Raw genomic sequence first — 25,443 nt, 5'->3', positions numbered from 1 at the left:
CAGAATACACAAGATTCGTGCGTTCGAATTGGCGCGCGCTACGGCAGCGCCGCGCGGCCGCAGGCGGAACCGCAAATAAGATGGCAGGGCGAGGGGAGGAGAAGCACGCTTAGTCGTGTCAGTGTCGATTCGTTGTGGCTGTCCGCTGTTGTCAGTACGGTATAGAAAGACTTAGGATGCGGGATCGCGTAACATTATTATGGTACGTCTCGTGGCCGCGACTTCGTGAGAAGGTCGTCCAAGTGGCGAGTGCCGAGTCTCGTTAAAGGGAGATGCGGTATATCGTATCGCGCGAGTGCAGGCCAGGCTAACCTATCGTAGCAAGGTTTTGTTGTCGGTGGTGGCGGTGGTGGCGGGTCTGGTGGCTCTCTGGCAAGGTGTGAAGTGCGTAAAAGTGCGCGGCGGACTCGCATCGGGAGCAAGGGAGTCCCGGTGTTGGTGGGATATGCACGCGCACGTCAAGATGTCGTCGGGAGGACACAGCAGTCGTACGCGAACGGTGCACATAAGCTCGATATTCCAGAAGCTCCACGGCCGTTTCGCCGACCCTATGACACTGCCCAAGCTCTCCACCGACAAGCGGATGTTGGACAAAACCTGGAAGCTGATGGACAAGGTGGTGAAGTTGTGTCAACACCAGCGGATGAACCTGAAGAACTCGCCGCCGTTCATCCTGGACATCCTGCCGGACACGTACCAACGGCTAAGACTGATATACAGCAAGTACGAGGACAGGATGCAGGTGTTGCACAGCAACGAGCATTTCTGCGTGTTCATCAACAACCTGATGCGAAAGTGCGAGCAGGCGATCAAGCTGTTCAAGCAGGGCAAGGAGAAGATGTTCGACGAGACGTCCCATTACCGTCGCAACCTCACGAAGCTCAGCCTGGTTTTCAGTCACATGCTGTCCGAGTTGAAGGCCATCTTCCCGTACGGCGTGTTCGCCGGGCACAAGTTCCGCATCACCAAGGCGGACGCGTCCGAGTTCTGGAAAGAGAGCTTCGGGATCAGGTGAGTACCCACTATCGGTTAACGATCCTTTCCACCTCGTTCCTCTCTTTCGCTCTGCCCCGCGCCGCTCCACGATCGTGTAAACAGGGCACACCTGTCCACCGCCGCGTGTGCTCCCTCTCCCCCCTCCGGCCCCCCTCCCCTCGTGCCTGCCGTGCGTGCAAAAACGAATAATAAACGCGCGCGCTTCTGGCTCGCACGTGCGCACACCTAACCTAAAATTGCCACCGCTGCGCGTCCGTCCGTCTCTCGCATTGATACTTGGTCACATTACCGATCGCGCGTCCAACCGAAAACCGGGACGTGTGCGTCGGACCGTGTGCAGCTGACAAGCCTTTCCTGCACGCGAAATGTATTTCCTCGGCCGGAAGTGCTCTTTTTCACGCGCCGACCTTATACAGGCTGTACCAAAACAGGCGAAACGAACCTGATTACGATCAGACTCTGTGTGAATCTGACGTATCTTATTTCAAATATTTAGAAAGGTGATTTAGATTCTGATATATTTCTGCGTCTACGCTTCTATATCATGACTTTCTTTAAACAACACTTCCGGAGTACTTGTCAAATTTCCTTTTTGTGGCCTCGAAGATACACGAAGGAAATCTTAGTTTACATTTCACCCCATTTCCTCCCCCCCCCCAGGAAGAATTACTTCCGTTCGAGTCGCGCCTCCTATTTTTGGACGTCCTGTACATGGGACCTGTCTTCTCGCGCGTCCCGAGTCACGAAAAGCATTTCTTTCGTAGTAATGTCGGTTAGGGAGGCACGACAGGACGCGTTCCATCAACCGTGTACCGATTTGTACTTCTAATTTACATCTTGTATAGAAGGTATTCGACTTTCACATTTAAACGATAACGTCGATTCCTATCGATCACTCTCGTGGCCGATACGAGTCTCTTATCGCGACCCTTCTGTCGTATCGAGGCCCGTACCGGAAACGAAAAGATGAATCAACACGATCAACTCGGCCGGCGTTTCCGGTTCAGCGATATCGGCTCGATTCCACCGGTGGAACGCGATAAAAATGCGAAATACCCGCGTATGTACACAGCGGCGGTCTCGTTGGGCACGAAACGCGGACGGGCGAACAGTGGCCGGCCTGTGCTGCGGCAATGCTACTTCCGGTGTAATTGGAATTCCATTTATACTCGGTTACGGAGCGTCGGGCCGTGTAAATCATCGAGGACGAACCGTTAGCGAGCATTGTCGACGGCCGGTCACTGTCCATTGACTCCGGCGAGATCGTCGCGGGCTCGGCGGAGGAATCGGGAGAGGGCCGAGCGGTTCGGAAACTCGTGGAACGTCAGCTACGTACGTTTCCTGGTTACTATTCTCGATAGAGCGGCGGGAGGGCGGCACCCGTTCGGTATCGTTTTACAAAACGCGATCGCGCGCGCGCGCCTACTTTTGCTGGAACACGTCACGGGCGGCGGTGTGCTGGTCTACGTGCCGCCAGCGTAGCGATTTATCAGAGCCCGGTATAAATAAACGGCGAGAGAGCGGTTCGAGCCAATTCATGAATGACTGACTGCCGCCGGGACTGATCGCGTCACGAGTTTCGCCGAGGCACGAGACTCGAGCGCGGTCCAGCCTGTATTTTCTTCAACTCTTCCGCGGCCGAAATTATTTTCGGTCCGGCCGGTCCGCGCGCGTTTACCTACCTTCGTCCGCGTAGCTGTATTCTCACATCCCGATCACTTGTTTCAAAACCACGCACACCTGGAGACATACTTCTGTTGCGCTTAAACTTCGGAGGATCTACCGGAGCGAAAGTAGCCCGTGAAATTGGACGTCAAGTTAGAATCGATACTTGCGTCGGAGTATCGAGTTCGCCTCGATACAGGGCCGGAAATGGCCACGGCCACTAAAATGACGGGTGACAATTTCATTCGCAGATATCATCGATCGTTATTCCCCGTTGCAAGCTCGACCACTTTCTGCATTCTCTGATAGTGTACACACTGGTCTTGTCAGTCCGCGTAATTTTATTCACCTGACGAAAGTGGCATACAAGAAGTCCACCGTTCCTTAACTTGCGCCACTTGGAGAAATAATAGAAGCAGTGCCGTATTAAGATCTTCGGAGGCCCTGAGCACTTGAAAGATTTTTAGGCCCCCTTGTACAGGGTGATCAACGCAACATTCGACTCCTCAGGCATTTCTGATAATTTGGCTGAAAAGTGTCTCCAACAGAAGTTAGATTTTAAAAGTCAGAAAATTTCTACATCATCATCCGTCCGATCCAGCACTGAATGGGAGTAATGTTTTAAGCCGATATCGCGACTGCTGCTCCAGGAAGCTTATACCCCGGGGAAATTATAGAATACCTGGCCGAAAATAGAATAAGCTTCCTGGGAAACGATAGAATATTAATACTTGACACGTCTTTGGCGGATCGGATACGTGTTCGGGTTGCCCGTTCCTCGCGCACCTCCGACGTTCCGTCTCTCGGCTCCGCGGAGCTACAATTCTCCTCCTCGTCCTCCTTTCTCCGCGCCTTCCCGCGCAACAAATACACGGCCCACGCCGTTCCTCTTTCTCAGAAGGCTGAACAGGAGCATTATCGGGGAAGCATTGCCGGCTGGGAACGTAGGATGCGGGCGATTGCGGCGTTATTAACGTGTGGCCAGCCGACTCGATTACGCCGATGCGCGAACTTTCTGTTTCCGGTCAAATGATCCGCGAACATCCGGTCACTGTACACGCGCGCGCGCTCCTTCTCCCCACCCCTCCCTACCCCTACCTCCCCTCTCTCTCTCTCTTCCTCGTACGCAGACGAGGAGGATGCTTAACAGCCGCCACTATGATCGGGAACCTGACTCCCCGATCCACGCGCGTTTAATTCAGCGCCGATAAGATAAACGTAAGCGCCGATTCGATTTATCTCACCGGAAACAATATTTATCTGCATTACGCCTACGCGGTATCTTGGAAAAATCAGCGCCTTGGGTATTTTTACCCGACCTTTTCGATATTGCGCGCCCGCGTATTCCTCGCCTCGGGCCGGGGGAAACACAAGGTGGCTGAAAGGAGCTGGTGGCTTCAACGGATGCTATTCTTCTCGAGAAAGTGTATTCGAAAAAAAAAATGGATTATTATGTTTTCTCAGGGCCTCCTTCTTTTTTTTATAAGTAGGACAGTTGGTAATATCGCGCCTTTTGGGATATTTTCGCGGTGTGTTTCCTATTTGGCTGTAATTCGGACGCGAATTTATATGCTGCGATAAATATGTGTTTTGAAAATCTTCGCTCTATTTTAATTGTAAGAGAAGGTCTTAATACCTATTTTTTTCTAGGAAAGTACTCTCGATTCACCCTTCCTGGTCACCTTCTTATAATCACAAATCGAGCCGTTCGTTTTGAAAGTGACCCAAGTCCGTTTATATTTAAAAATTTTGTATACATAAATTTGTGATACTAACTTCAAGTTGCACATGTTACTACACTCGACAAAAAAAAAATTGACAAATGGACCCAGGCCACTTCCAAAATGAACAGCTCAATTGGTCGCATGGGGTTCACTGTACTCCACTGCCATTTCTGAGTCACCATATTCGTATTTTTGATTTTTTCAACTCCCTACTCTCTTTTAACACTAACAGTCTTTTTTCCAGAATTGTAATTTTTCATATGATAAAATTTGCATTTAAAAAAAATAATTCTGTCAAGCAGCAATTTTTTTGTTAAAATTCGCCACGCCTTATAGTAAGGCCTACAAATTTACAGAAATATTGGCGAAGGAAAAAAAATTTACCTAGCGTGCGACACACCTCGGGTTAACAAACAGATTCTTAAAATTCGCATTCAAGCTATACACCCTCTGAGTAAATAATAATCACTCTTCCATCCCGACTTTATCTCGCAAGTGACGCAGTCAGAAATAATTTGCATTTTTCTGCATAATTGATATTTCAGAAAAAAGCAGGCGTTGCATTTACTTGGAATTAAACTAACTGGCAGGTTTGCAATCGGCTGCCGTGGGTAACGGAAGCTCCTCGGAATGGTACCGCGCAGTGTCGAGCTGTGAATTCGAACGGAAGGGTTTCTCTTTCGCGCGGGCATGCCCGACGCGAATTTAAATTCGCGTATCGCCGCGGTTTCTGGCTCTCCCACTAATGGACGTTTCCAGTGATGAGTGTGCCGGAAGCCGGTGGCAAGGGGTGAGCTTTTATCGAGAAAGGAGACCGAAGTCATCTATCCGACGCATAGAGCGGGCCGTTGTATCGCGAGGGACCGTACTTTGCGCCGGCACGGAGGAGCCGGGGGCAGAATCTTCTCCTCCGCTCTTCGCGATACGTGTAACGACGTCCGGATGTGGGCTGGGAAAGCCGGTATGAGAGGGGAAAAAAAAAAAGAAGCAGCGGCGAGGCAGAATGGAATCCAACGTGGTCGAGCATTCCGGTTTCTTGTCTCCTACGATTATTTCATTAACGTGTCTTCACCTCGCCCCTCGGCCGGTAAACATAATTCAATTTACTGCCCGGGAACAAAGGCGCTTGTGTCGCATACGGGGTGTGCCTGTAATTCCCTGGACCGAGGACAAGATTGGCCTTCTCCCTCAAAATTACTCGCAATCGGTTCTTTCTGGATAAAGATCGTTTAATGGAAGTGGGTGGCACTAGGATTTTCACTACCTCTGGACCAGTGGCGCGCCTGGCAAAAGAAGGGGTTTTTGTAAAAAGAAAAGTGGATTTTATTGTTTAAATAAATTTTTATAATTGCCTAATGAATTTCATTGAATTTGCGGTAAAAATATTTTTACCCCTTTAACTTGGCTTGGATTAAATCGCCTAGGATTAAATCCTGAGTACGCCACTGCTCTGGAGTATCTTTATAAAAAGAACGTGATAACTTTATGGGAATTGTAAAAATGAAACAGCTTTAAAGCTGTAAGCCATGGAATTTGTGGTGTACGAGAGAGAGATTCCTTTGATCCTTTTAATTTTCATTTTTCCCTCATTTCTTCCCTTCTTGGGGCCGTCCTTAAATTACGTAAGGGCAATTTTGGCGATTTCTTACACATTTCGAAGACAGGTCCGATACATCCTTAAATGTTTCTGTCGATATCTCTTGTAATTTACGAGTTACAAGCACACTTATGTGCTTAGTAACTAAGTAAACGAGTAACCAAAGCGAATAAAAAGAGAAATGTACACGCTGGTGTACTCGGTCGTTACACAAAAAAGTTCCCTCAAACGGTGTTTCTTAAAATTATTATTCCTCCTCCGGAAAATGCAATCTGTTATTGGGAATATTTTTACTACAACATTCCCAACTTTACCCATTATTATTTATAACTTTCCCATCGCCTGCAGGGTGGACAATTATTCCTGGATTCCTTAAGACCTGTAAAAAAAACTCACTGCCAGCCAGGTCGAAAATTGACCAATCTACCATCTCCCTTGCTCCCTCTATTCTCCAATAGGGTGGATGTACCAGTAAATGAACACGTACCAGCGAATGGACACTTTTTATTAAAATGAGTAAAATAAGTTATTAAGAGAAGCAACTAATTAATCAGAGACTTCTTGTAATTTCTTGCTTCAGATCCAAACAATTTTTGCAGCACGTGGAGTCAATCGCGCTGCAAACATAATTTTATAATAGTGTTCATTCATTAGCCTTAAGTGTTCATTTATTGGTGCGTTTACCCTACGTTGCACTTTCGCGCGAGGTTCGATCGGAATCAGCATCCTCGGGTTGCGAAACGTTTCCTTGCGAGCGACCGCTGCACTGGCCAAGGGTTCGATCTAAAACGCGAAGCGCTCGATCGACGGTAGACAGCGGGACGATCGATGGATTTTGAGTTGCGTTTCGAAGGCGCGCAGCGCTCGTGTTTATCCTGGAGATATCGGGTGTCAGGTGCAAGCCGGTGGCCCCAGGAACGCGCCGGCGACACGGATGCAATATGTCGCCGCGAGGTTCAATCGGCGCGCCCCGTCGCGTTGCAATATCCCAGCCTTCGAAGTCCCCGTTAGCGCGCATCCACGGTCAAACGCTAGAACACCGTCCCGCATCACCGGCTCGCGGTAATGTATATTTTATAACCGCCGCCGTCCAGAACACTTTGAATATCCTTTTTAATTTTTCATGCCCGCCGATTTCGCCGTCGGTTGCGTCCGCGATCCCGCAGGCAGACTCGATGCGGGATAAAACGCTATTCCGCTCTGTTGTTTGGAGTTTGCAGAGGTCGGATCGTGCTTGGAATTCGCGTGCATCGCGGCGAGCTTGCGTACCGCGCCCCCGGGACGGTCGCGCTTCGGCTTCCAACGATATCTACCTGTCTCACGGAAACGGCATTCAACAGGGCGAAACGGGACAACGCTCGGGACGAGATTAAAAGGGACCCGCGTTTGCTGTAACTTTTCTTCTTCGCACCGGTGTCCATTTAAGTTCGCAGTTGTTCCTGAAGTTACTTACTCTTGCTCCTCGCTCAAATGCTTCGAGCGGCTTTATTATTCTCACTTCCATCCAGAGTTGGGCATTGACTAAGTAGGAAATTATTTAAACAACGGGTTAAATAGAGGCTACTTTCGCTTTAGATTATTTGACGAGCGAAGTTAATTCTTTCGGTGGACAATAAATTTTCGAAGGTTTACTCGACTTTCGAAATTTTTATTTGAACAAAACTTTGTGGACCCGTCTCTGCTGCAGGAGCGGAACGTCACAAATGGTGTAGGTTGCGCGCGGGTGAGAACTACAGCCCCGTAGAAGGCGAATTCATCGCGGAGGTTACGTTCGTTACATGAATTCCGGTCGGCAGGGGTTGAACGGCATTGATAGGCGGCTGGATGCGTATCAGCTGTCCCCCGTTGTCTGAAGAGTTACGACGAAAGGTCTGGCCCCCCTGTCCCCGTTGGCAGGCGGCTAGTTAAGCTCGCATCCGGACGTGAGCCGAAGCGGAAGGAAGGGGACGTGACGTCGCGATTAAAGCGAATTAAACGAGCGAATTGTACGAATCGGTGTAGACCAGCCGCGCCGTCGGCTATCGTCGTCTGCCTACGGCTACCGGGACGCACGAGGCTGCCCCGAGGTTGACTCACAACGAGACCGTTTCAGGTGTCCGACTTCGTCGCTCCCGAAAATTTGTCGCTCCCCAGAATGTTACTTCTCTCCAAATTTGTCGCTCCCCAGAATGTTACTTCTTTCCAAATTTGTCGCTCCCCAGAATTTACTTCTCTCCAAATTTGTCGCTCCCCAGAATTTATTTCTCCAAATTTGTCGCTCCCCAGAATTTACTTCTCTCCAAATTTGTCGCTCCCCAGAATTTACTTCTCTCCAAATTTGTCGCTCCCCAGAATTTACTTCTCTCCAAATTTGTCGCTCCCCAGAATGTTACTTCTCTCCAAATTTGTCGCTCCCCAGAATTTACTTCTCTCCAAATTTGTCGCTCCCCAGAATTTACTTCTCTCCAAATTTGTCGCTCCCCAGAATTTACTTCTCTCCAAATTTGTCGCTCCCCAGAATGTTACTTCTCTCCAAATTTGTCGCTCCCCAGAATTTACTTCTCTCCAAATTTGTCGCTCCCCAGAATTTACTTCTGTCCAAATTTGTCGCTCCCCAGAATTTACTTCTCTCCAAATTTGTCGCTCCCCAGAATTTACTTCTCTCCAAATTTGTCGCTCCCCAGAATTTCCTTCTCTCCAAATTTAAGTTTGTTTCCCTTAAGTTTGGCACCTTCTGCACCCCCGCCAGGAACGACCCTGCCTGTACATATTTGTTACTCTTCGGTCCTCTAAAACATATCCAAAAACCAAAGTAATCGTAGGCGGACGCCTGCACAAAAATCGCGTCGTATCCGTCGGCTCAACTACCGCGACGATTACTCGCCTCAAATCCTTCCCCTCGCACCTATTCCAGGTGAATACAACCAGCATCAATCGCTTCTCATTAAAAAAAAAAAAAGAAAAAAAACGAAATAAACTCGGTCAGCTTTCTTCCGGGTTCCCGAATCAAGGCTCTGTTAAAACTCTCCAATTGCCCATCGGTAACACGATGAACAGGGCAGGCAGGATTTCGATGGGAGCAGCCTCAGCAGATTTACAACAGTCAGCGCGGAGAACCTTTGAAACTATCGCGTGGCATCCTTGAAACGCGGCTCTCCAGCCGTTCCACTGACATTTTCCATGGGCGTATTTTCGCTGCACGTTGCGTAATTGCATCGCACAGCTAGAAGCCTCGCGTCCTTTCCGCAAAAGCTGCAAACCGAGAGCAATTCTATACATAAAAATTCCTTTACACAAATGTACCCCTCTAAAGGGACCACCCAGCTCCCACCAGCCCGCTCGAAGTCTGCTCTCTTATCTGCGCAGGTATTTGTCATCCTTTCTAAATTCTGAGTCATCGGCGATAACGTAGGCACGCGGTACCGCCGCGGCGACTCCCATTTGATATTCCAGCGGCGAAACTTTTCCAACGCCGAATCGCTGTGCTCGCAATTAGCTCGCGCAACGCCCTACTCCAATCTACATTCACCGAGCACCTTCCTCGTTTCGGTGAGCCGCGAGCGCTGCCGGAGCTGGCTTCGATTACCGAGCGACTCTGCTGGAGCATCACTCCCACGCAGGATTCTCCGCGGAGCGTCTGTAAGCCGTGGATTTCGCGCGATCGTGGCAGGGCGAGAGACGACGCCGGGTAAGCGTGGATCTATGAATGGAGGCGAGCCTCGGATCAGTCGGCTGGCAAGGACGACTAATTATAGCGTTAGTATCTCTCGGCTTCGTTTTCTACATTAGCCACGCTGATGTGCGCCGCGCTGTACGTGAACGCGCGCGTGCCGACGCAACGCCCGGAGAGCGTTCCGAGACACGGGGCACTCCTGCAATAGAGGACGCGACCCAGTTTAACGGTGACGTAAAGCAGTTCAGGATTGAAATTCAGGAAGGACACGCGAATCGGCCCCGCACAGCCTCCTCCTACTCTCCTTCGACCTCCCAGCCTCGCCACCCACTGCTCCGGAAAAGCAGAACGGGGTGGCTGCTGCTTTCCTCCGAAGCGGGGGCCGCGAGGCTCCTATCGGAGCGCGGGGGGGGAAGAAAAGTCCTACCCGCATCCTTGACCCGCTCGCCGGGGCGCGATGGCCCCGGTAATTATGTCATCGTGTCGCTCGAACGCGGCTGGCACGATGCGTTGACCCATTTCTCCAGCGGAGTTAACGTCGCCGCTCGTTCCCGCGATGGGAACGCTGGCAGCGTCACCACCGGGGACGTGGGTGATCGCGAGAGAATCTCTTGCTTGTGGGACACTGGCTTCTCGTGAAACTGGATATTAATAGAGTAGGCGCTGCGAGCTTTCATGCCTCACGGTAACGGGGACCGTTTTACAGCGAGCCGGTGGCCATCAGAAATGGTTTCGAAAGAGTGTTTTTAATGGGTGAAGGGGTGCTCCGCAAGGACACGCTCTAGTTGGATAACGGGACGCTCGTCGAACGGAGGCTCCATTGTGCTTCGAGCCCGCCCGCTGCGGAGGGCACCGAAAGGATCGCGGGACAATTAAATCGAGCGGTACAGGAGACGCTAATGACGCTATAAATAGGCTTAGGTCACGAACGTAAACGCCGTGACGTAGCGCGAAAGTACGCGGCTGCCGTTAAGGAAGAGACAATGGACGGCGCGCCGGAGAAATCTATACAGTCGATGTGGCGAACCTTGTGCACGCAAGTTTTCAAGACACTCAAAGTGCCGAAGCAGCTACACGCTTTTTATTGTGCGTCACGTGAATATACAGTAGTGAGACGTCTGCGTGTGGATATATATATATTAGTATTCATGTAACGAAAAATAAATTCTTCACTTGCAGATTGGAAACTGTAATGCTATGTACGCGGGTATGAAAAAATATGCAACGTGATCTTTGAGCGACGAGAGCAACAGATGCCAATGCCACGAGTCTACGATCTACGGTGGAACGTATAAATTATCGAGTGGTGCGGTCTTTTGTCTTGTCGATGGGAATAACTTCGATTTTCTTAATAGGTGTAACTTTGATCTTGTCGACAGGAGTAACTTTGATCTTCTTTTAAGGAACAACTCGAATATCCATCTTCCTTGAATACTTTCATCGGTTACAGAGAGAAAGTGCTATGGTTGCAACTCTTCGTGGATATAGAAGAACAATTATCATGAGAACATTTAGAAGTATTTCTCGAGGTTACTCTTGAGTTTGGTGGGGTCCACGTTGGGACCGTGCCGTTCCACCACTTTGCCCTCTTTGTCCACGATGAACTTGGTGAAGTTCCATTTTATGAAGCTCCCAAGAGTCCCTCCTTGCTCTTTCTTCAGATATTTCCACAGGGGGTGCGCGTTATCCCCGTTCACGTCGATCTTCTCGAATAGGTCGAATTTTACCTGGAACGAGAAGCAATTTTACGGTGAAAAGAGACTTCCGCGGGTACCCGTAGGAGGTATTCGTGTCCACCGTACTCGTAAAATTGTACCTTTTGCCGATCGGCAAAGCTGCAGATCTCGTCGCTGCCACCTGGTTCCTGCCCGTTGAATTGATTGCAGGGGAAGGCCAGAATTCTTAAACCTGCAAGCATATGGTTCCGGTAATCGGTAAATAAGTTTCGAACGAGTATTTTATAAATCTGTGTCAAATTTTTCTTTTCCCACCTTTGGACTCCGAATATTCATCGTACAGTTCATTCAGTTCTTTGTAGTTCGTTGCTGTGAGGCCACACTTCGACGCGACATTCACGATCAAACACACGTGTCCTTCGTACCTGTAAATAGGATAATATTAGCCATAGTTATACATTCGTTTCTACCGGGGGTCGAACGAAACTGTTAATTTTTACAAATAAAAGTTATTTGTCGAAGTTTTGACTTTTAAATCGCTTCTTTTCTGTTTTATGACAACTTTGGGCATTAACGCTTTAATTCCGTTGTAAGAATTATTGCATGTTCGATTAAGAAAAGTTCTGGAGGATCGTATACTTTGCAACAGATATTTAAGGGTAAAATGTAGAATTTGGAATATTTTTTTTTAATTTGGATTGGGATTTTTATATAATTATTTTCGCCGAACGGTTTAAATTTCAACTTCTGCTTGTCTCAAAGTTTAAATTTTTCAAAGCAGAATAGGTAAATGTCCCTGTGTAACTGGAACTTTTTTCTACTTTCGAGAAAATAAAAGTTTCCTAGTTACGGGAAAATGTGTGGAATAAAAGCTTCGGTTAATACCCTACATTTTGTAAGAGCTTTCGCGGAACAGAAAAGATAATAGCCATGAAATTGCAGTTATTTCATAATTGACTGAAAATTTTAACAGTTTCATTCGACCGCTGGTCTCTACAACCTCGTTGTGTGGAAAAATGAAGTGTAGCAGGCGTTGCTTACGTCGATAGAGGAACCTCCGCGCCCTTGATATTGTTAGCGGTGAAATCGTAAATCGATTTCGCCTCTTTGTAATTCTCGTTCCCACTCATGGCTGAAGCTGCAACTGAAATCGATCGACACTTAGAATATCTCGTTGCGATTCGAACGCCAGGTGGGAAAATGTGCGCGGCAAACATTGTAATTAGCGAGTTAATAACAAGCTTCGAGTAATTATCATCTATCTGGTAAAATCGCTAACGAGGCTACGTATTATAGCTACGAATTCATTTCACTACTCTATGCCGTTCGTTTCGATCGGTCATTAAGTTACGAAGGTTAGAACCGCGCGATAATTTAACCCTAACCTTACTCGCGTGACGATTACTTGCAACTTCATAATTAATGTATGACTCGTCGCGCGAAAATCGTTTCTGCCGTTGGTTCGCGGGAGTGTTTACGATGCCGATTACGTGACGGTGTTGTGTGCGCGTACGTGACACGCAGGGCGTTCGAAACTTGCTTTCGCGTTACTTTTCTCTCTGTCCCTATTACGGCAGTCTGTAGTTTCACTTCGCGCGAAAAATAGTTGAGCACCCCTGAGGCGTAATGTCGTCACGAGGTCTCATTGTCACAGTTAACGCTGCGCGTGTGTGCGACAGCACCGCCACTACGAGGATTCACTGGCCATGATACGCGAGACGGTGAACAGGTCCGTCTACATTTCCTTTGTAAGATGAGCTTCCGCATACACGAGGATTGCATCTTTCGAAATCGAGCGAAGTTGGAGAAATTTCTCGCGAATTGACGGGAACTGATTAGCATTTCATCGTAGGCGTCGGAAGCGATAATACCTCTACGGACAACGGTACCATGCATCTTCATGAAATGAAATGAAATAAAATGGTAACTTTGTCCCATGTAATCGTTGAACGCCGCGAACGCCCCTTTAGTTGAGATTTTTGGGATCTTATTAAGTTTCTTAGGTACAGGAACAAAAAGATCGCATGCTACGTTATTCTACTCTTGTAGCAAGGCAGGAGGGTGGAGGGGCAGGTGTCAAACTATCAAATTACGTGCCTGCGAAATTTCGGATAACGTGCGCAAACCCCACTGGCAGCGCCAATTTTAAAAAATGCATTCTCCGGTGCGTGACAAGGTACACCGATCGCGTTTCCTGAAATTCCCAGTGCAAACACTGTATGAGTAACAGCACTTCAAAGTTCAACATGCGCGGTGACTCCGCAGTTAATCCCAAAATCGAGGCCTGATAATCATCCTTTCTATATGGCACCGTGTATGGATTAAGTAGCTATCGATCGATAACCGATTACCGAGATTAACTCGACGCTAGAAAATTCTAGAAAATTTTGTGAAATTTTCATCCGTTACACCGCGGCATAGTCAGCTAGCAAAGTAGCGTAAAAAGGAAAAACTGCAATCTTTCGAAAATACTGCTCCGCGTATTTTGTGCGCACAACGGTTGCAAATAGGTTGCCATCTGCCGTTCGGCGAGCAAACCTCGAAGATTTCGCTATCGAGTTGCACGGATATGCGCGATATTTTACGCAGGATCGTGGCAGATTTTGACTCTACGTTCTCCTGTATGTACGAGGGATGCGTTGATGATACGATCACTATCCTCGACGGTACGCTCACTGTGAAGATCGAACGAATCTTACCGGATATATGTTAATAAACCACGGAAATGTGAAACCGACAACCGCACTCCGCAAGGTCTGCTTTCGCACTGAGCCGGCTACGTGCGGCTACGAATCTATAGCGTCCATCCTCTTGCACACGTACACACGTAATCTATACTTGTGTGCACGAGCGTTGCGGCACTGGACGCCCGTTTGCAACAGAAGATGACACTCACTTTTTATCACCGCGACCGTATTATTCGACTTACGATAATTCGGAATTTAATGAGACTTCGTAAACTTTATCAATTAAAGTAATAATATCCTGAAAATAATGGATTATCTTTATAAGTCCATAATACATGCTTGAACATGAGTCTGCGTTTCAGAACTATCACGTACATGAATTGCATCTTTCCCGAGTAAATGGAACTCGTTTTAAATCGCGTACACTGCGATACTTTTGCTTCGATGGGTGTCAACGCCAGCTGACCTCTGCTTTTGTTTTTAGCACATTGGTTCCATGGAAGGTATTCAGGGACAAGTTGAACGAAGTTCATCCAATTAGTTCCGTGCTACAGGCCATGGCATTGAAGTCCACGATAGATCTTACGTGCAATGATTATATTTCTAACTTTGAATTCGATGTATTTACAAGGTATGTTCGCATAGACAAGCGTCTAGTACGTTTATCAGGGGCGTGTTAATTTCATCCTCCTCTCCGCAGGTTGTTCCAGCCATGGTCTACGCTTTTGCGTAACTGGAAAATTCTGGCTGTCACCCACCCTGGATACGTAGCTTTTCTAACTTATGACGAGGTGAAGGCACGCCTGCAGAAGTACTGCAGACCTGGAAGTTACGTGTTCCGGCTGAGCTGCACGAGGCTAGGACAGTGGGCCATCGGTTACGTCACGTCCGACGGAGATATTCTTCAGACCATACCTCACAACAAGAGTCTCTGCCAAGCCTTGCTTGACGGGTATCGGGAAGGCTTGTAAGTAGAAGCACGCTGGCAAAGAAGTATCGATATAGCTTTAAAAGTATCTGTGAACTTAACGATCTGCTCCTAGCTACTTGTACCCTGACGGTCACAACGTAAACCCTGACTTAACATGGGCGGTGCAGCCCACTCCGGAGGAGCACATAAGAGTCACAGCGGAGCAATACGAGCTGTACTGCGAGATGGGTAGCACATTCCAGTTGTGTAAAATCTGTGCGGAGAAGGACAAGGATGTGAGGATAGAACCTTGCGGACACCTTCTTTGCACTCCGTGCCTGACAGCGTGGCAGGTACCGATGATCAGTTTCATTCTCCGCGCGGACGTATGCCTCGCGAAGAAGCAACCTTCCTGAGAATATTAACACGGGCTGCGTGAATCCGTAGGACTCCGAGGGGCAGGGGTGTCCGTTCTGCCGAGCTGAAATTAAAGGGACCGAACAGATAGTAATCGACCCGTTCGACCCACGAAGAACACATCGGCCAGGAACACACTCAGCGTCCGCTAGCAACGCGTCGACCCCCACGCGGGATCTTGACCCCGACACCGAGGTATCCGACTAGGAGTTAGCACCTACCCTCATTAAATGAGCTCTACGTATAACAAATTTCTCCCAGCAACATGCCTCATTTTTTTTAAAGAGAATGCCTCACGCATTTCACGCGAGATCTCCGGTTTTATACGATTGTCATGTCATATCATTTATAGGGTTATCATCGAGCGCGATTGCCTCTCGCGAGGTACGTAAGCTTAAACATAATATAATGACGAAGTTAACCGAAGTGAATAATCGAAGATTGAACGATGTAAACACAATACCCTCCTTTGCGTGCCGCAGTCGGGTAAAAAGGGACCAACTTTTTCGTCTCTATGTAAGCTTTGTTCGAATCATAATTTCCTTTCTGTTGTTTTATTTTGTTCTCTTTTTTTTTTTAATACTTTTCTCATTGTCTCTTTGTGTACATAAGAATGACACGCTGAATGGCTTACGGTATAATTGCCCGCGAAACGTTTCTCGCGATGATTGAATTAATACGAGTGTTTTTTACAGTTCACGGGTTCGTTTAGACTAACACGTATTCGAGTCACTACTTGCCCGTGAATAAGATTATCGAGAATAAAAAAAAAAAGAGAAAAGAAACTTGGCGCGTATGGAGACCCTAAGGTAGGTTGCCTTTTCGCATTACACCGTTCAGGGCTTATTGTACCGACTCATCTTGTCCTCGTTTCATTACTACGAAGCGTTATTTGCATTCATATAACTTGTGCACCCGCGGAGGCGAAACTTTCCCTGTCGTTTAACCAGTTGTGCTTGGTGTACAGCAACCTCCCTAGAATAATGGAACGTCGCGTCTCTCAGAGGGCGTGTAATGTTTAATGGTAACGTTGTAGCCGATCCCCGTGTCTGAAATTTACGAATAACGTTTACGTACGAATTTATCCGCTTTCTGTATCCACACAGTGAATCATTTCGCTCGCGACTGATCAAGCTTCGAATCGACCTTCAGAATGCATGCGCCAATGTATAGCTGGCAGCGTATTCTTCGCAGTGTACGCATATGCAGGGTGTTCCTTTACTGGTTGGACTCGTTCTGCGGTCGAAGATCGAAGGCAAATACTTCGGCGCTGAATCGACCCCTGACGCGGGTCCCATTAATAAAACAACACCTTGTCTATGACTTTCAAACTCGGTTAAGCTTCATCCGCATATACAGTCACACTATGCACCGATTGTAGGAGACGTGTAACGTCTGATCAGTGCTTTCGTTAGTTCGTAAAGTTCGAAAAGGGTGGTGAATTCGTTCATAGATTTACGTTGCAAAAGTAGCATAAAATCGACGATGTATCGCTTCATTTCGTTCTGTGGAACTCCAGACCCCTCAGATTAATTGGTATCTTATCGATATTTGTAAGGAATGACATGGTAAAAGTATACGCGAAGTATGAAGCAGTTTATTCCGAGAGTATCTTGAATGAGAAAGAAAGAAAAAAAGGAGCATAGATAAAACCCTAGATAACTCCCAACGGGAAGTAGCGTAGCTTGCCATCGAGCAAAGAAGAAGTGCTACATGGCCCATCGTAGGACGGACCGATCGATTGTTCGTTCGTCGTTTCTTTTTCTTTTCCGTAACGTCTATTAGAAGTTAATTACGTACCTGTTGGCGATAGGAACGAAATGTAATAACATGTGAGACATCTTTACTAGGGCAAATATGTTAATTATGTTTCTTTACCTTAGATATTTATTATTTATTCCGTTCACGCACTAAGCAAACCTTTAAAGGATCTAATACCAGTGAATAGCGCAGTAGCACTTCATGCCGAATTTCGATGCTGCGGGTACACATATACGTATCTTTTCTCTTCTCCCCTCATCAAAAGAGATTCACAAAGACGAGAAATTCTCAGCTCCCTTTCGGCACACGGATTTGGCAACTAACGGTTCGAAACGAGAGCAATAATTCTTTGAAAGCGTAGCTACGTAAACGCCGAAGCACCCATGCCTCTCGTATCAGAAGCTCGAAATTAGAATGATAGATTTCTTTACTGCGTTCACGTGTAGCCTTTAGAGTATTTACTTGTATTTACAAAGAAAAAAGACGGATACAATGAACACAGTGCTGCTGATCGATTAATCCGTTTAGACGACCCGCCGTGTATCAGCAGCGAAACCGACGTCTAAAATAAATATTTCGCAAACATTACTGTAGCGTACGTTTTCCTCCTATCTTATTGTAAGATATTACGGATCCGAGAAGTATGTTTCTCTTCCTTCTCTTTCAATTTTCTAACGAGGGAATGCTATGATCAGAACGAACGCTTTTTTTTTGGATGGGAACGGGTCCAGAATGTAGGGCACGAGTCCAAGCAGGTGGACTTACATGTTTGCGTTAATCGCGGTGAAGTGTTTCTTAACTGCCTTACATTTTGGAGCTGGCCCCATCCAGGTCGTGACCTCACCTTGTAAGTGACATTGTTACATCGAGTTACATCCGCATCATGTGTATACACACACCTCATTTTGCTGGAGCCTAGTCTCCCCGCGCGCACCCTCACCGTTCCAGCAAGACAGGGTACATTGACAAAACCGAACCGAGGTGTTTATCGTGTTGTATCGTTCGCATGATCGTTTTACCTTTATTTTCATAACTCGTTACCTACACACGGGGTCCATTGCTCTCTGCCCGCCTGCATGATCGAAACTAATTCGGTAATGTACATAGCCTGAAGGAGTGAGAGAAAGAGAGAGAGAGAGAGAAAGAAAGAGAGAAAGAGAGAGAGAGGCTTTCGCTGCTGCTGTGAAGGCAGGTAAGTGAAGAAACGCATTACAGCCATTCCGCTTTAACGCTTTGTAATTACGCTTGTTATTAATCGTCACGTTCTCACCGCATTATAGGTACCTTTTTCTTTCGGATAAACGCACTCGGGGCAAACCGAGCTCCGTCGCTGAAAATTTGTCCAGACCCGACTAATCCTGTTCAACGATAGACTAACGCCGAACGCTATTCTAACTTGTTGCGCTTCGTGTCGCTTGTACGATTCTACTAAAACTAGCTACCAAGAACTCTAACGCTGTCTGAAAGCAGTGCCAGTTTAGTGGTACAGGATGTTCAAGAGGATGAAGCTTCTCTTTCGCTTCTGTTCCACTTTCTTGGCTCTTATGTAACTTCTTCCCGAGAGAGAATTGCCAGGGAATAATGATGCGAACATCCTGCACACGTAGAACGAGAGTTATTATCCTTTCTACTGAATAAGTAGCATACAAATTAATGCAATCTCCTGCTGACCTCGTTGTTTTAGGAAATAATGGACCTGTGCAACGGCCACGGCGGGCTCACTTGCGACGACACGGACGACGAAGAGGACTCCAGTCCGACGAACTCCCCTCTCTCGACGCGTAGAATCGTGCCCAGTCCACCGTTGCCTCCTAGAAGACCCTCTCCGTCGCCCACGCCTAACAACCATTCCAGGAACGGGCGTCACCTGACGGTGCCGAAGGAGAATGCACCGCCACCGCCCCTGTCGGTGGTCAACGCGGTATTCAACAGCAGCGCTGACAATCAACAGAACAATAACAGTGAGTGTCTGCCGCTGAGAGTATTAACAGACGCAAGTAGCCAAGTCCCATACCTTTCCGTTTACCGCAGGGAAATTCTCAAGTTACCTACAGTCTTAAACCTCCACTCCTATTACAAGTTGATTACGTTTCAGTGAACTCCGAGGCAGGCTACGACATGTTGCATCGAGCTTCCTCGCCGTCCCCAGCGCCGCCGATACCTCTAGCGCCGTTCGCAGCCAGCAGAGCTCACATACGTCGGTCCCAGGGAAATCATATGACCATAGTGCAACCGCAACCGCCGACATTACCCGAGAAACCTAGTCGCTCCAGCGGCGCGTCCTCCGCGTCCGGCCAGACGACGGCCAGCAACAACGTGCCGCCGGTGCCGCCGCCTCTGTCGGTGCCCAGGCCGCCGAAATCTGGCAAAGAACAGAATAGACAGGACCATCATTACGAGAACACGATCGTGATACCCGGTACGAGGCAGCACGTCGTGAGGAACATTAATCTGGAAGCGAATACAGCTCGATTGTCCGCTCTGATGAGAGGTAAGGACGATCCCGCCGGTTCTGCTAAGCCAGAAACCGCGGCATACGAGAACGTGAACGTCGAGCACATTTCCAAGCTGACGGCTCTCGGATTCGCGCAAGACGCCGTGATTAGAGCCCTCGGTATAACTAGGAACGATCTTGAAATGGCTTGTGACATACTGCACGAATTTGCCACGAAATCGTCTTGACCAGGTATGCCGTAACATGCAAACCTAAATTCGAATTATCATCGTGTAACCTATACGAATACCCTTAGAAACGTTCACCCGACGTACCCATCCATCAGTACTGATAGAAACGAACATGTAGAGCGCTCATGAATTCGTGATGGAAACCTTGCACGCACACTCACGGTCGATAGAACAATCTAGTCTCCGTTTGAGCATAAAATGACCAAAGGGAGCTCGTTTCTCTTCGCTCTGAATACCGATACGCGTGCAAAGTTTGCATCGTAAATATCTAAACACCTTTTGTAACAAAGTTAGTGCATTTCACATGGTAGACAGACCGTAGTCCCTCTACTTAAAATAGGCTACGAGTGTCGCTTTAGCTAACCGGCTTACTTTCTGTTTCAGGGCCGAACGCCGAGGGTTCGTAACTGGCCTTGCTTGTATCATTTTGAATGAAAGTTTTGCACAGCAGTGTGTAGTCTCTCACGCGCGGAGACACGGTGTCCAGCGGTTCAGACGTTCTCGCTGTTCCAGGAATACACGTCGAGCCAGCAAACAGTCTATAATGTCTATATCGGCGATATCCCTCCCATGGTTTGCCCTGAAAATTCAACTGCACGCGTCACCGTTGGTACTTCTTCGATCCCGTCAGCCGAACGACTCTTCGCTGGAAGATGCACCGAGTCCCAGTGCATTTCTTTTCCTTGCGCATGCAGAAGAGAAGACTGCTTGAGAGCGTAAAACGGTGCGTCGAAGCTCTGTAAACCGCAAGTAAGCGCGGGGACGTTGGACTTCGCGAAGAAGTTCGTACCCGTCGAGTACAAAGTATTTCGTTTATCCGCGATCGAGGCGAGAGGAATCGCGCTACCACTTTCCCTCGTAGATCTCGATCCACGTAGAGTAATCGCGTTCTTTTCGTACACTTAAAGCGAGAATTACTTGTACATAGTGGCCGAAGTGTCCGTACGGAAGGGGCCGATTCAAACAATTTCTTCTTTTCGATCGATATCCTCCTTGGTCGTTGCTCGGGACACCATCTAGATTTTTACATGATATCTCAAAGGATACCTCCTCTTGCGTAAGATCGCCGAGTGTTTAAGCTGCGTGAGCGAGTCTCGCAAATACTACCTTTATGATAATGATTGCTTTAATTCGAAGCGAGCGGATATCCTTTCGAAAAGTTCACGGAACTCCTCTCTTCTCTTTTCCTTATATCGAGCGTAGTGATTATCGTATTTATCGAATGTGATACTTATGTTAAACGCGCGAGAAGAGATACCGGTCTGTGGTTCACGAAGTGGCATGGAAGATTAAAAGAATACTCGTAATCGTAAAATTCCCCCCCGCGAGATTCAACTTAATGTACGCTCAACGCCGGTCCTTTGCAATTCTATGGCTTTTGTCGTATCGATTCGTATCGTAATTGGGCGGGTGAAACTTTAATGTGCGCACTTAAGGCTTTCTTTTGAGTAACGAGTCTGTTAGATATCACGGGTTGCCAATACCTCCTGTGCATTTCACACATCGAAGAATAATTATGTCAGAATCGATCCTACCTCGCGACTATACCAAAGGTTTGTAATTCTCCTGTATGAAAGGAAACGCGTTGTCGAGTGCCGCGCATTTCTGAGAGTGCAATTGAGTCTATTGAACCAGAGGCTCTCAGCTCCAACGCGATACAACAGAAAGATAAGTTTAATGTAACATTGTTTGTCGACGTCAGGATGAATCAGCTGAATCCTTGACGCTCATTTGGCGTTGAGTTGCGAATCCCTGGTTTAAAGAAGCGGCACACGTGTCGCAGAGTTGCGCGTAGTGAAGTATGAAAATATTTAAGCAGACCACGACTTGTCGTTTGAGTTTACAAGTACGATCACATTCGAAGGGAATAAACGTTTATTTATTTTAATTACGGATTTGCATGGAATTAATCAACCCGACGCAGTATCGTGGTTCACTGCGGGGCCTTTTAGCCTCCGCCACTGAATTCCGTGGCCGGTGTAGGTGCCTCAGTGGATCTAGCTGTCCTATTTTTCTACATTGTATATCGCGACGTACCGTCGGTAGACACGCGGAACCGTTTTAACAACCGTGCCCTCGAGTAGAAACCGTTACGGCGCCGCTGCTGTTCCTCGTCGCGCGCTAGCGTATTAAGAAGAAACGTTCTGGTGCAATATGTAGGGTAGAGCGTAGACGCCCTTCATGATTTAACTATTCGTTGTAAAGAATTGTTTTACATATTTCCCGAAATAAATTGACATGTCGTTTATAAGATAGAAGGCTGATTAACCCGGCCATCGCTACGACACCGAGGACAATTCTATCTGCATCCTCTTGTATCTCTCTGCTTCCTCGGCACTGACAGAGGGAACCAACTCCCGTACGGCTTTCAAGAAGTCCTCCAGTTCTACCGTAACTGATTCGTTTAATTCGATCTTGCCGGAGGTACCCTGATCCACGCTGTGTTCGCTGAGAACTCTTCTCGCAGCGTTCAGCCACGCATTGGAACACACGGAGTACAGATCCGCGCCAGTGGTGTGATCGGGCAAGTGGTTTACCAGCTCCCCAAACTCTTGCCCGTTCTCGTGCAACTTGAACTTACGAGTCAGCGCCTCTAGTACTTTGAGTTGCGAGTCACGGTCGGAATGAATCCCCACGTACAGTAGCTTATCGTATCGGCCGGGTCTAAGAAGCGCGGGATCTATCAGGTCTGGTCTGTTCGTAGCGCCTATGATGAATATATTACTGGAACACTCGAGGCCGTCCATTTCGGCGAGCAACTGGGACACGACGCGATCCATGACGCCTCCACTGTCTCCGCTGCGTCCACGATTCGGCGCCAGCGAATCCAACTCGTCGAAGAATATTATACAAGGCGCCGCGGCTCTCGCTCGCTCGAACACTGCGCCAAGATAACACAGCGTTCATTTTTACCTATGATTATTACCTGCTAGATCACTTGCTAATGTATACGCTCGGTACTGTACCTTGCCTGACGTTTTTCTCACTCTGACCGACATACATGTTCAACACTTCGGGACCTTTGACCGACAGAAAATGGAGCTGGTACTCCGTCGCTACCGCCTTAGCCAGGAGCGTCTTGCCAGTTCCAGGTGGACCGTATAAAAGCAATCCAGACTGGCCGAATCCTAGTGCGTTCAACAAAGGTAGCTGAATTCGACGCATAATCTCGTGCTTTAAATCCGCTAAGCCACCTATGTCTTCCCAATGAATCTTCGGTACACGTGGTACACCCTTGCAGTCGGTGTATGTCGATTGCATATACTCTGTGGATAAGAAGCAGAGCATTGAGAAGAGAACGACGTGAATAGCGATCGTACCTCTTATAGTACGACAATCATACCGTAAGCTTTGTCAAAGTCTTCTTGCGAAAGTGTTAGCGACTTCAAGTCTACATCGGCTTGTTCGCAATGAGCTTTCACAGCGTGCAGTATCAGTGCTGTCAGGTCCGCGTACCCAAAGTTTGAGCACATTCCAGAAATCTTCGACAGGTTCGCTCGATGCTTTAAATTTCTCTTCGCTAGTAACCACGAGATTAACTCCGCTCTCGTGTTCTGATCTAGATACTCTATGTGAATCGTCTCAATAAACATTCTGTTCAGCTCCGCTGGTATGTCAGACTCACTCGTGGTGGCTACCACAATAATTGGATACTTCAAGCGTTTCTCATACAACGCATTCACTTCAGCGGAGAAAGTTGATATAATTCTTTCGTCCTTTTGGCCTTCAGAATTCTTTCCGAACACCTATGGACATTGCCTTAGAATCCTCGAACTTACGAAAGAGAGTTGATATAAATGTGTTCTACAAGTACCTCTATATTATTTAAACAAAGTATACATGGCACGGACTGTTTGGCATTGTGCAACACGATACGTAGCTTAGCCTCTGTTTGCGCTGACGTTAGAGCTTGGACCTCTGCAAAGTCTGCGTGAAGATAGTGCAAGCCCAGCTTCTCGGATACAATTCGGATCAATTTACGCTTACTCGAGCCCTGCGAACCCTTGAGGAGAAATAGTGGCTTTATGGGTAATTGGATATCTGCAACAAGGGAATGCGTTGATCTAAATATCCAGGCTAGATGTAATCGTGAGTAATTAGGTAGCATTTTTTACCGCAATTGATGCACGGCAAGATGCAATGTTCTAAGTGCTTCAAAGGCGCTGCGAAACTAGGAGGATACGGTTCTATTAACTCCTCCGCGGTTCCATCGAGATATAAATGCTTTCGAGGGATATAACTGTATACATTTGGTTCTTGGATGAGTGTCGTTTCTCCGTGTAAAATGTAAGCACTCTCGCTACTTATACAATCCTTATTATTAACTTTAATAGCATTAACTTTGAAGTATATCACAGATACTGAAGAATTACTATGTAAGTACACCTGATCCGACACGCATTCCTTTACATCGATGCCAAATAAATCATTTTTCCTCAACAGTCGAGGCTCCGAGAAATAATTTTCTAGCAGAGCACATATCATATTGTTCGTAGTATCGTATGGATTTGAGATCATAGATATTTTAGCCTCTGCAGCGAATCTAACGGTATTATCTTTTATGGGCACTGCAAAGAAATGATTGTAAGTAGTAGAGAAATTTGTTTGTTTTTTATCAATTATTCTCTGGGTACCTACACAAAAAGCAAGCAGCGACGTCGCAATGCAATGCGCTTTCTATGTTATGCCTCATGACTTCGGATACCCATATTTCATTCGTGTCGCTATCATTCAGAGGTATGACTAGTACTTTGTACTTTCTCAAAGATACTACGGAGCATACATAAAACCATGTCGGCGTAGATACTTTGAAACATTCTACGTTTGCTAACACGCAGGAATTGCAATCCACGTAACAGTTTTCCTCGTCGTGGCACTGTTTTATTAAACCCTTCAAGGCTTTGTCTGCTAAAGTTTTCCATTTAAACGTTGTGCCGGCTAATACTTTCAGCCTGAGAAGCACGTAATGTAAGAACACGTAAAAGAGTATGTAGTTGGAATTGTGGCTCATTAACATTCTGGTTAATGCTCGTAAAAAATGCGTATAAAAATATGGAGACTTCATATCTCTGCTTCGGTTAAGTAGACCCATATACTGAAACGTAGGGAAATAATGAATTTTCATTAAAGAAATCGGGAGTAAAGCGTTGTTTAATGATTGCGAAGTGTGGCTGAAAATGTGGCAAATCTGGGGACGCGATAACAATTGTCTGTGTACTTTGCAGTTTGCGACACTCGTGAAGAAAAGACTGGCGTACCAATTTCGGAGGAATCTGTCAAATTATTACGGGATGAGTCTTATCCGCGGGTGAAGCCCCTACGCTGTTTTATCGATAACTATTTTTACATGCCCCATTATTCATATCAGTTCATGGACTGTGATAATGGAGACAGAGTATGGGAAGATCAGCTGTATGGAAAGAAGGACGAAAAGTGAAGGATTGGAGGCAGGAGGCAATTCTATGCCCCTTTATAATACAGCTGTACCATTAGTGATTTTTTATAGAGATCGCGCAGAAACTGTATTTAACTTTTCAATAAATATTGATGACTTTCCGCATTGTGAATCCGTATCCGTTCCCTGGCATTGACGTCTCTTCACGCCAATGTGGCGGAAAAAGTATTGACGCGCATGTTCGATCGAGAATTTTGCGACCTTAGAAGCGCAAAAAC

At 47.2% G+C, this 25,443-nt stretch overlaps 3 protein-coding genes across 10 annotated transcripts; 1 reads left to right on the top strand and 2 right to left on the bottom strand.

The window, feature by feature from the left end:
* Window positions 1-112: 112 nt before the first annotated feature.
* Window positions 113-24,338, top strand: Cbl (E3 ubiquitin-protein ligase CBL). Of its 3 annotated transcripts, none has more exons than XM_076812732.1 (8): window positions 113-1,011; window positions 14,482-14,628; window positions 14,698-14,964; window positions 15,041-15,260; window positions 15,355-15,519; window positions 18,770-19,046; window positions 19,181-19,576; window positions 20,155-24,338. In XM_076812732.1, the coding sequence occupies exons 1-8, from the start codon at window positions 446-448 to the stop codon at window positions 20,175-20,177; spliced, it is 2,061 nt and encodes a 686-aa protein (XP_076668847.1). In that variant the 5' UTR covers window positions 113-445; the 3' UTR covers window positions 20,178-24,338. The 3 variants fall into 3 exon arrangements, with proteins under 3 accessions (XP_076668847.1, XP_076668846.1, XP_076668848.1); XM_076812731.1 differs by having other exon boundaries at window positions 19,181-19,771; XM_076812733.1 differs by lacking the exon at window positions 113-1,011 and adding an exon at window positions 14,195-14,392 and having other exon boundaries at window positions 19,181-19,771.
* Gtpx1 (glutathione peroxidase-like 1) lies at window positions 10,694-14,100 on the bottom strand. 2 transcript variants are annotated; one of them, XM_076812781.1, is made up of 6 exons: window positions 14,010-14,075; window positions 13,408-13,504; window positions 12,352-12,454; window positions 11,626-11,735; window positions 11,451-11,542; window positions 10,694-11,361 (listed from the first exon to the last, which is right to left on the bottom strand). In XM_076812781.1, exons 2-6 carry the CDS (start codon window positions 13,466-13,468, stop codon window positions 11,146-11,148), a joined length of 582 nt encoding a protein of 193 aa, XP_076668896.1. In that variant the 5' UTR covers window positions 13,469-13,504; window positions 14,010-14,075; the 3' UTR covers window positions 10,694-11,145. The 2 variants fall into 2 exon arrangements, with proteins under 2 accessions (XP_076668896.1, XP_076668898.1); XM_076812783.1 differs by lacking the exon at window positions 13,408-13,504 and having other exon boundaries at window positions 14,010-14,100.
* Window positions 16,765-25,438, bottom strand: Pex6 (peroxisomal biogenesis factor 6). Of its 5 annotated transcripts, XM_076812730.1 has the most exons (8): window positions 25,029-25,438; window positions 24,409-24,865; window positions 23,886-24,338; window positions 23,585-23,811; window positions 23,114-23,516; window positions 22,737-23,036; window positions 19,134-22,651; window positions 16,765-19,022 (listed from the first exon to the last, which is right to left on the bottom strand). In XM_076812730.1, the coding sequence occupies exons 2-7, from the start codon at window positions 24,860-24,862 to the stop codon at window positions 22,050-22,052; spliced, it is 2,439 nt and encodes an 812-aa protein (XP_076668845.1). In that variant the 5' UTR covers window positions 24,863-24,865; window positions 25,029-25,438; the 3' UTR covers window positions 16,765-19,022; window positions 19,134-22,049. The 5 variants fall into 5 exon arrangements, with proteins under 5 accessions (XP_076668845.1, XP_076668843.1, XP_076668841.1 ...); XM_076812728.1 differs by lacking the exon at window positions 25,029-25,438 and having other exon boundaries at window positions 19,100-22,651; window positions 24,409-25,015; XM_076812726.1 differs by lacking the exon at window positions 25,029-25,438 and having other exon boundaries at window positions 24,409-25,015.
* Window positions 25,439-25,443: the final 5 nt, after the last annotated feature.

This window comes from Andrena cerasifolii, chromosome 5 (genome assembly GCF_050908995.1).
Source record: "Andrena cerasifolii isolate SP2316 chromosome 5, iyAndCera1_principal, whole genome shotgun sequence".
NCBI classification, from domain to species: Eukaryota; Metazoa; Arthropoda; class Insecta; order Hymenoptera; family Andrenidae; genus Andrena; species Andrena cerasifolii.
The sequence above is the reverse complement of the archived record's forward strand: the minus strand, read 5'-3'. Positions and strand labels throughout refer to the sequence as shown.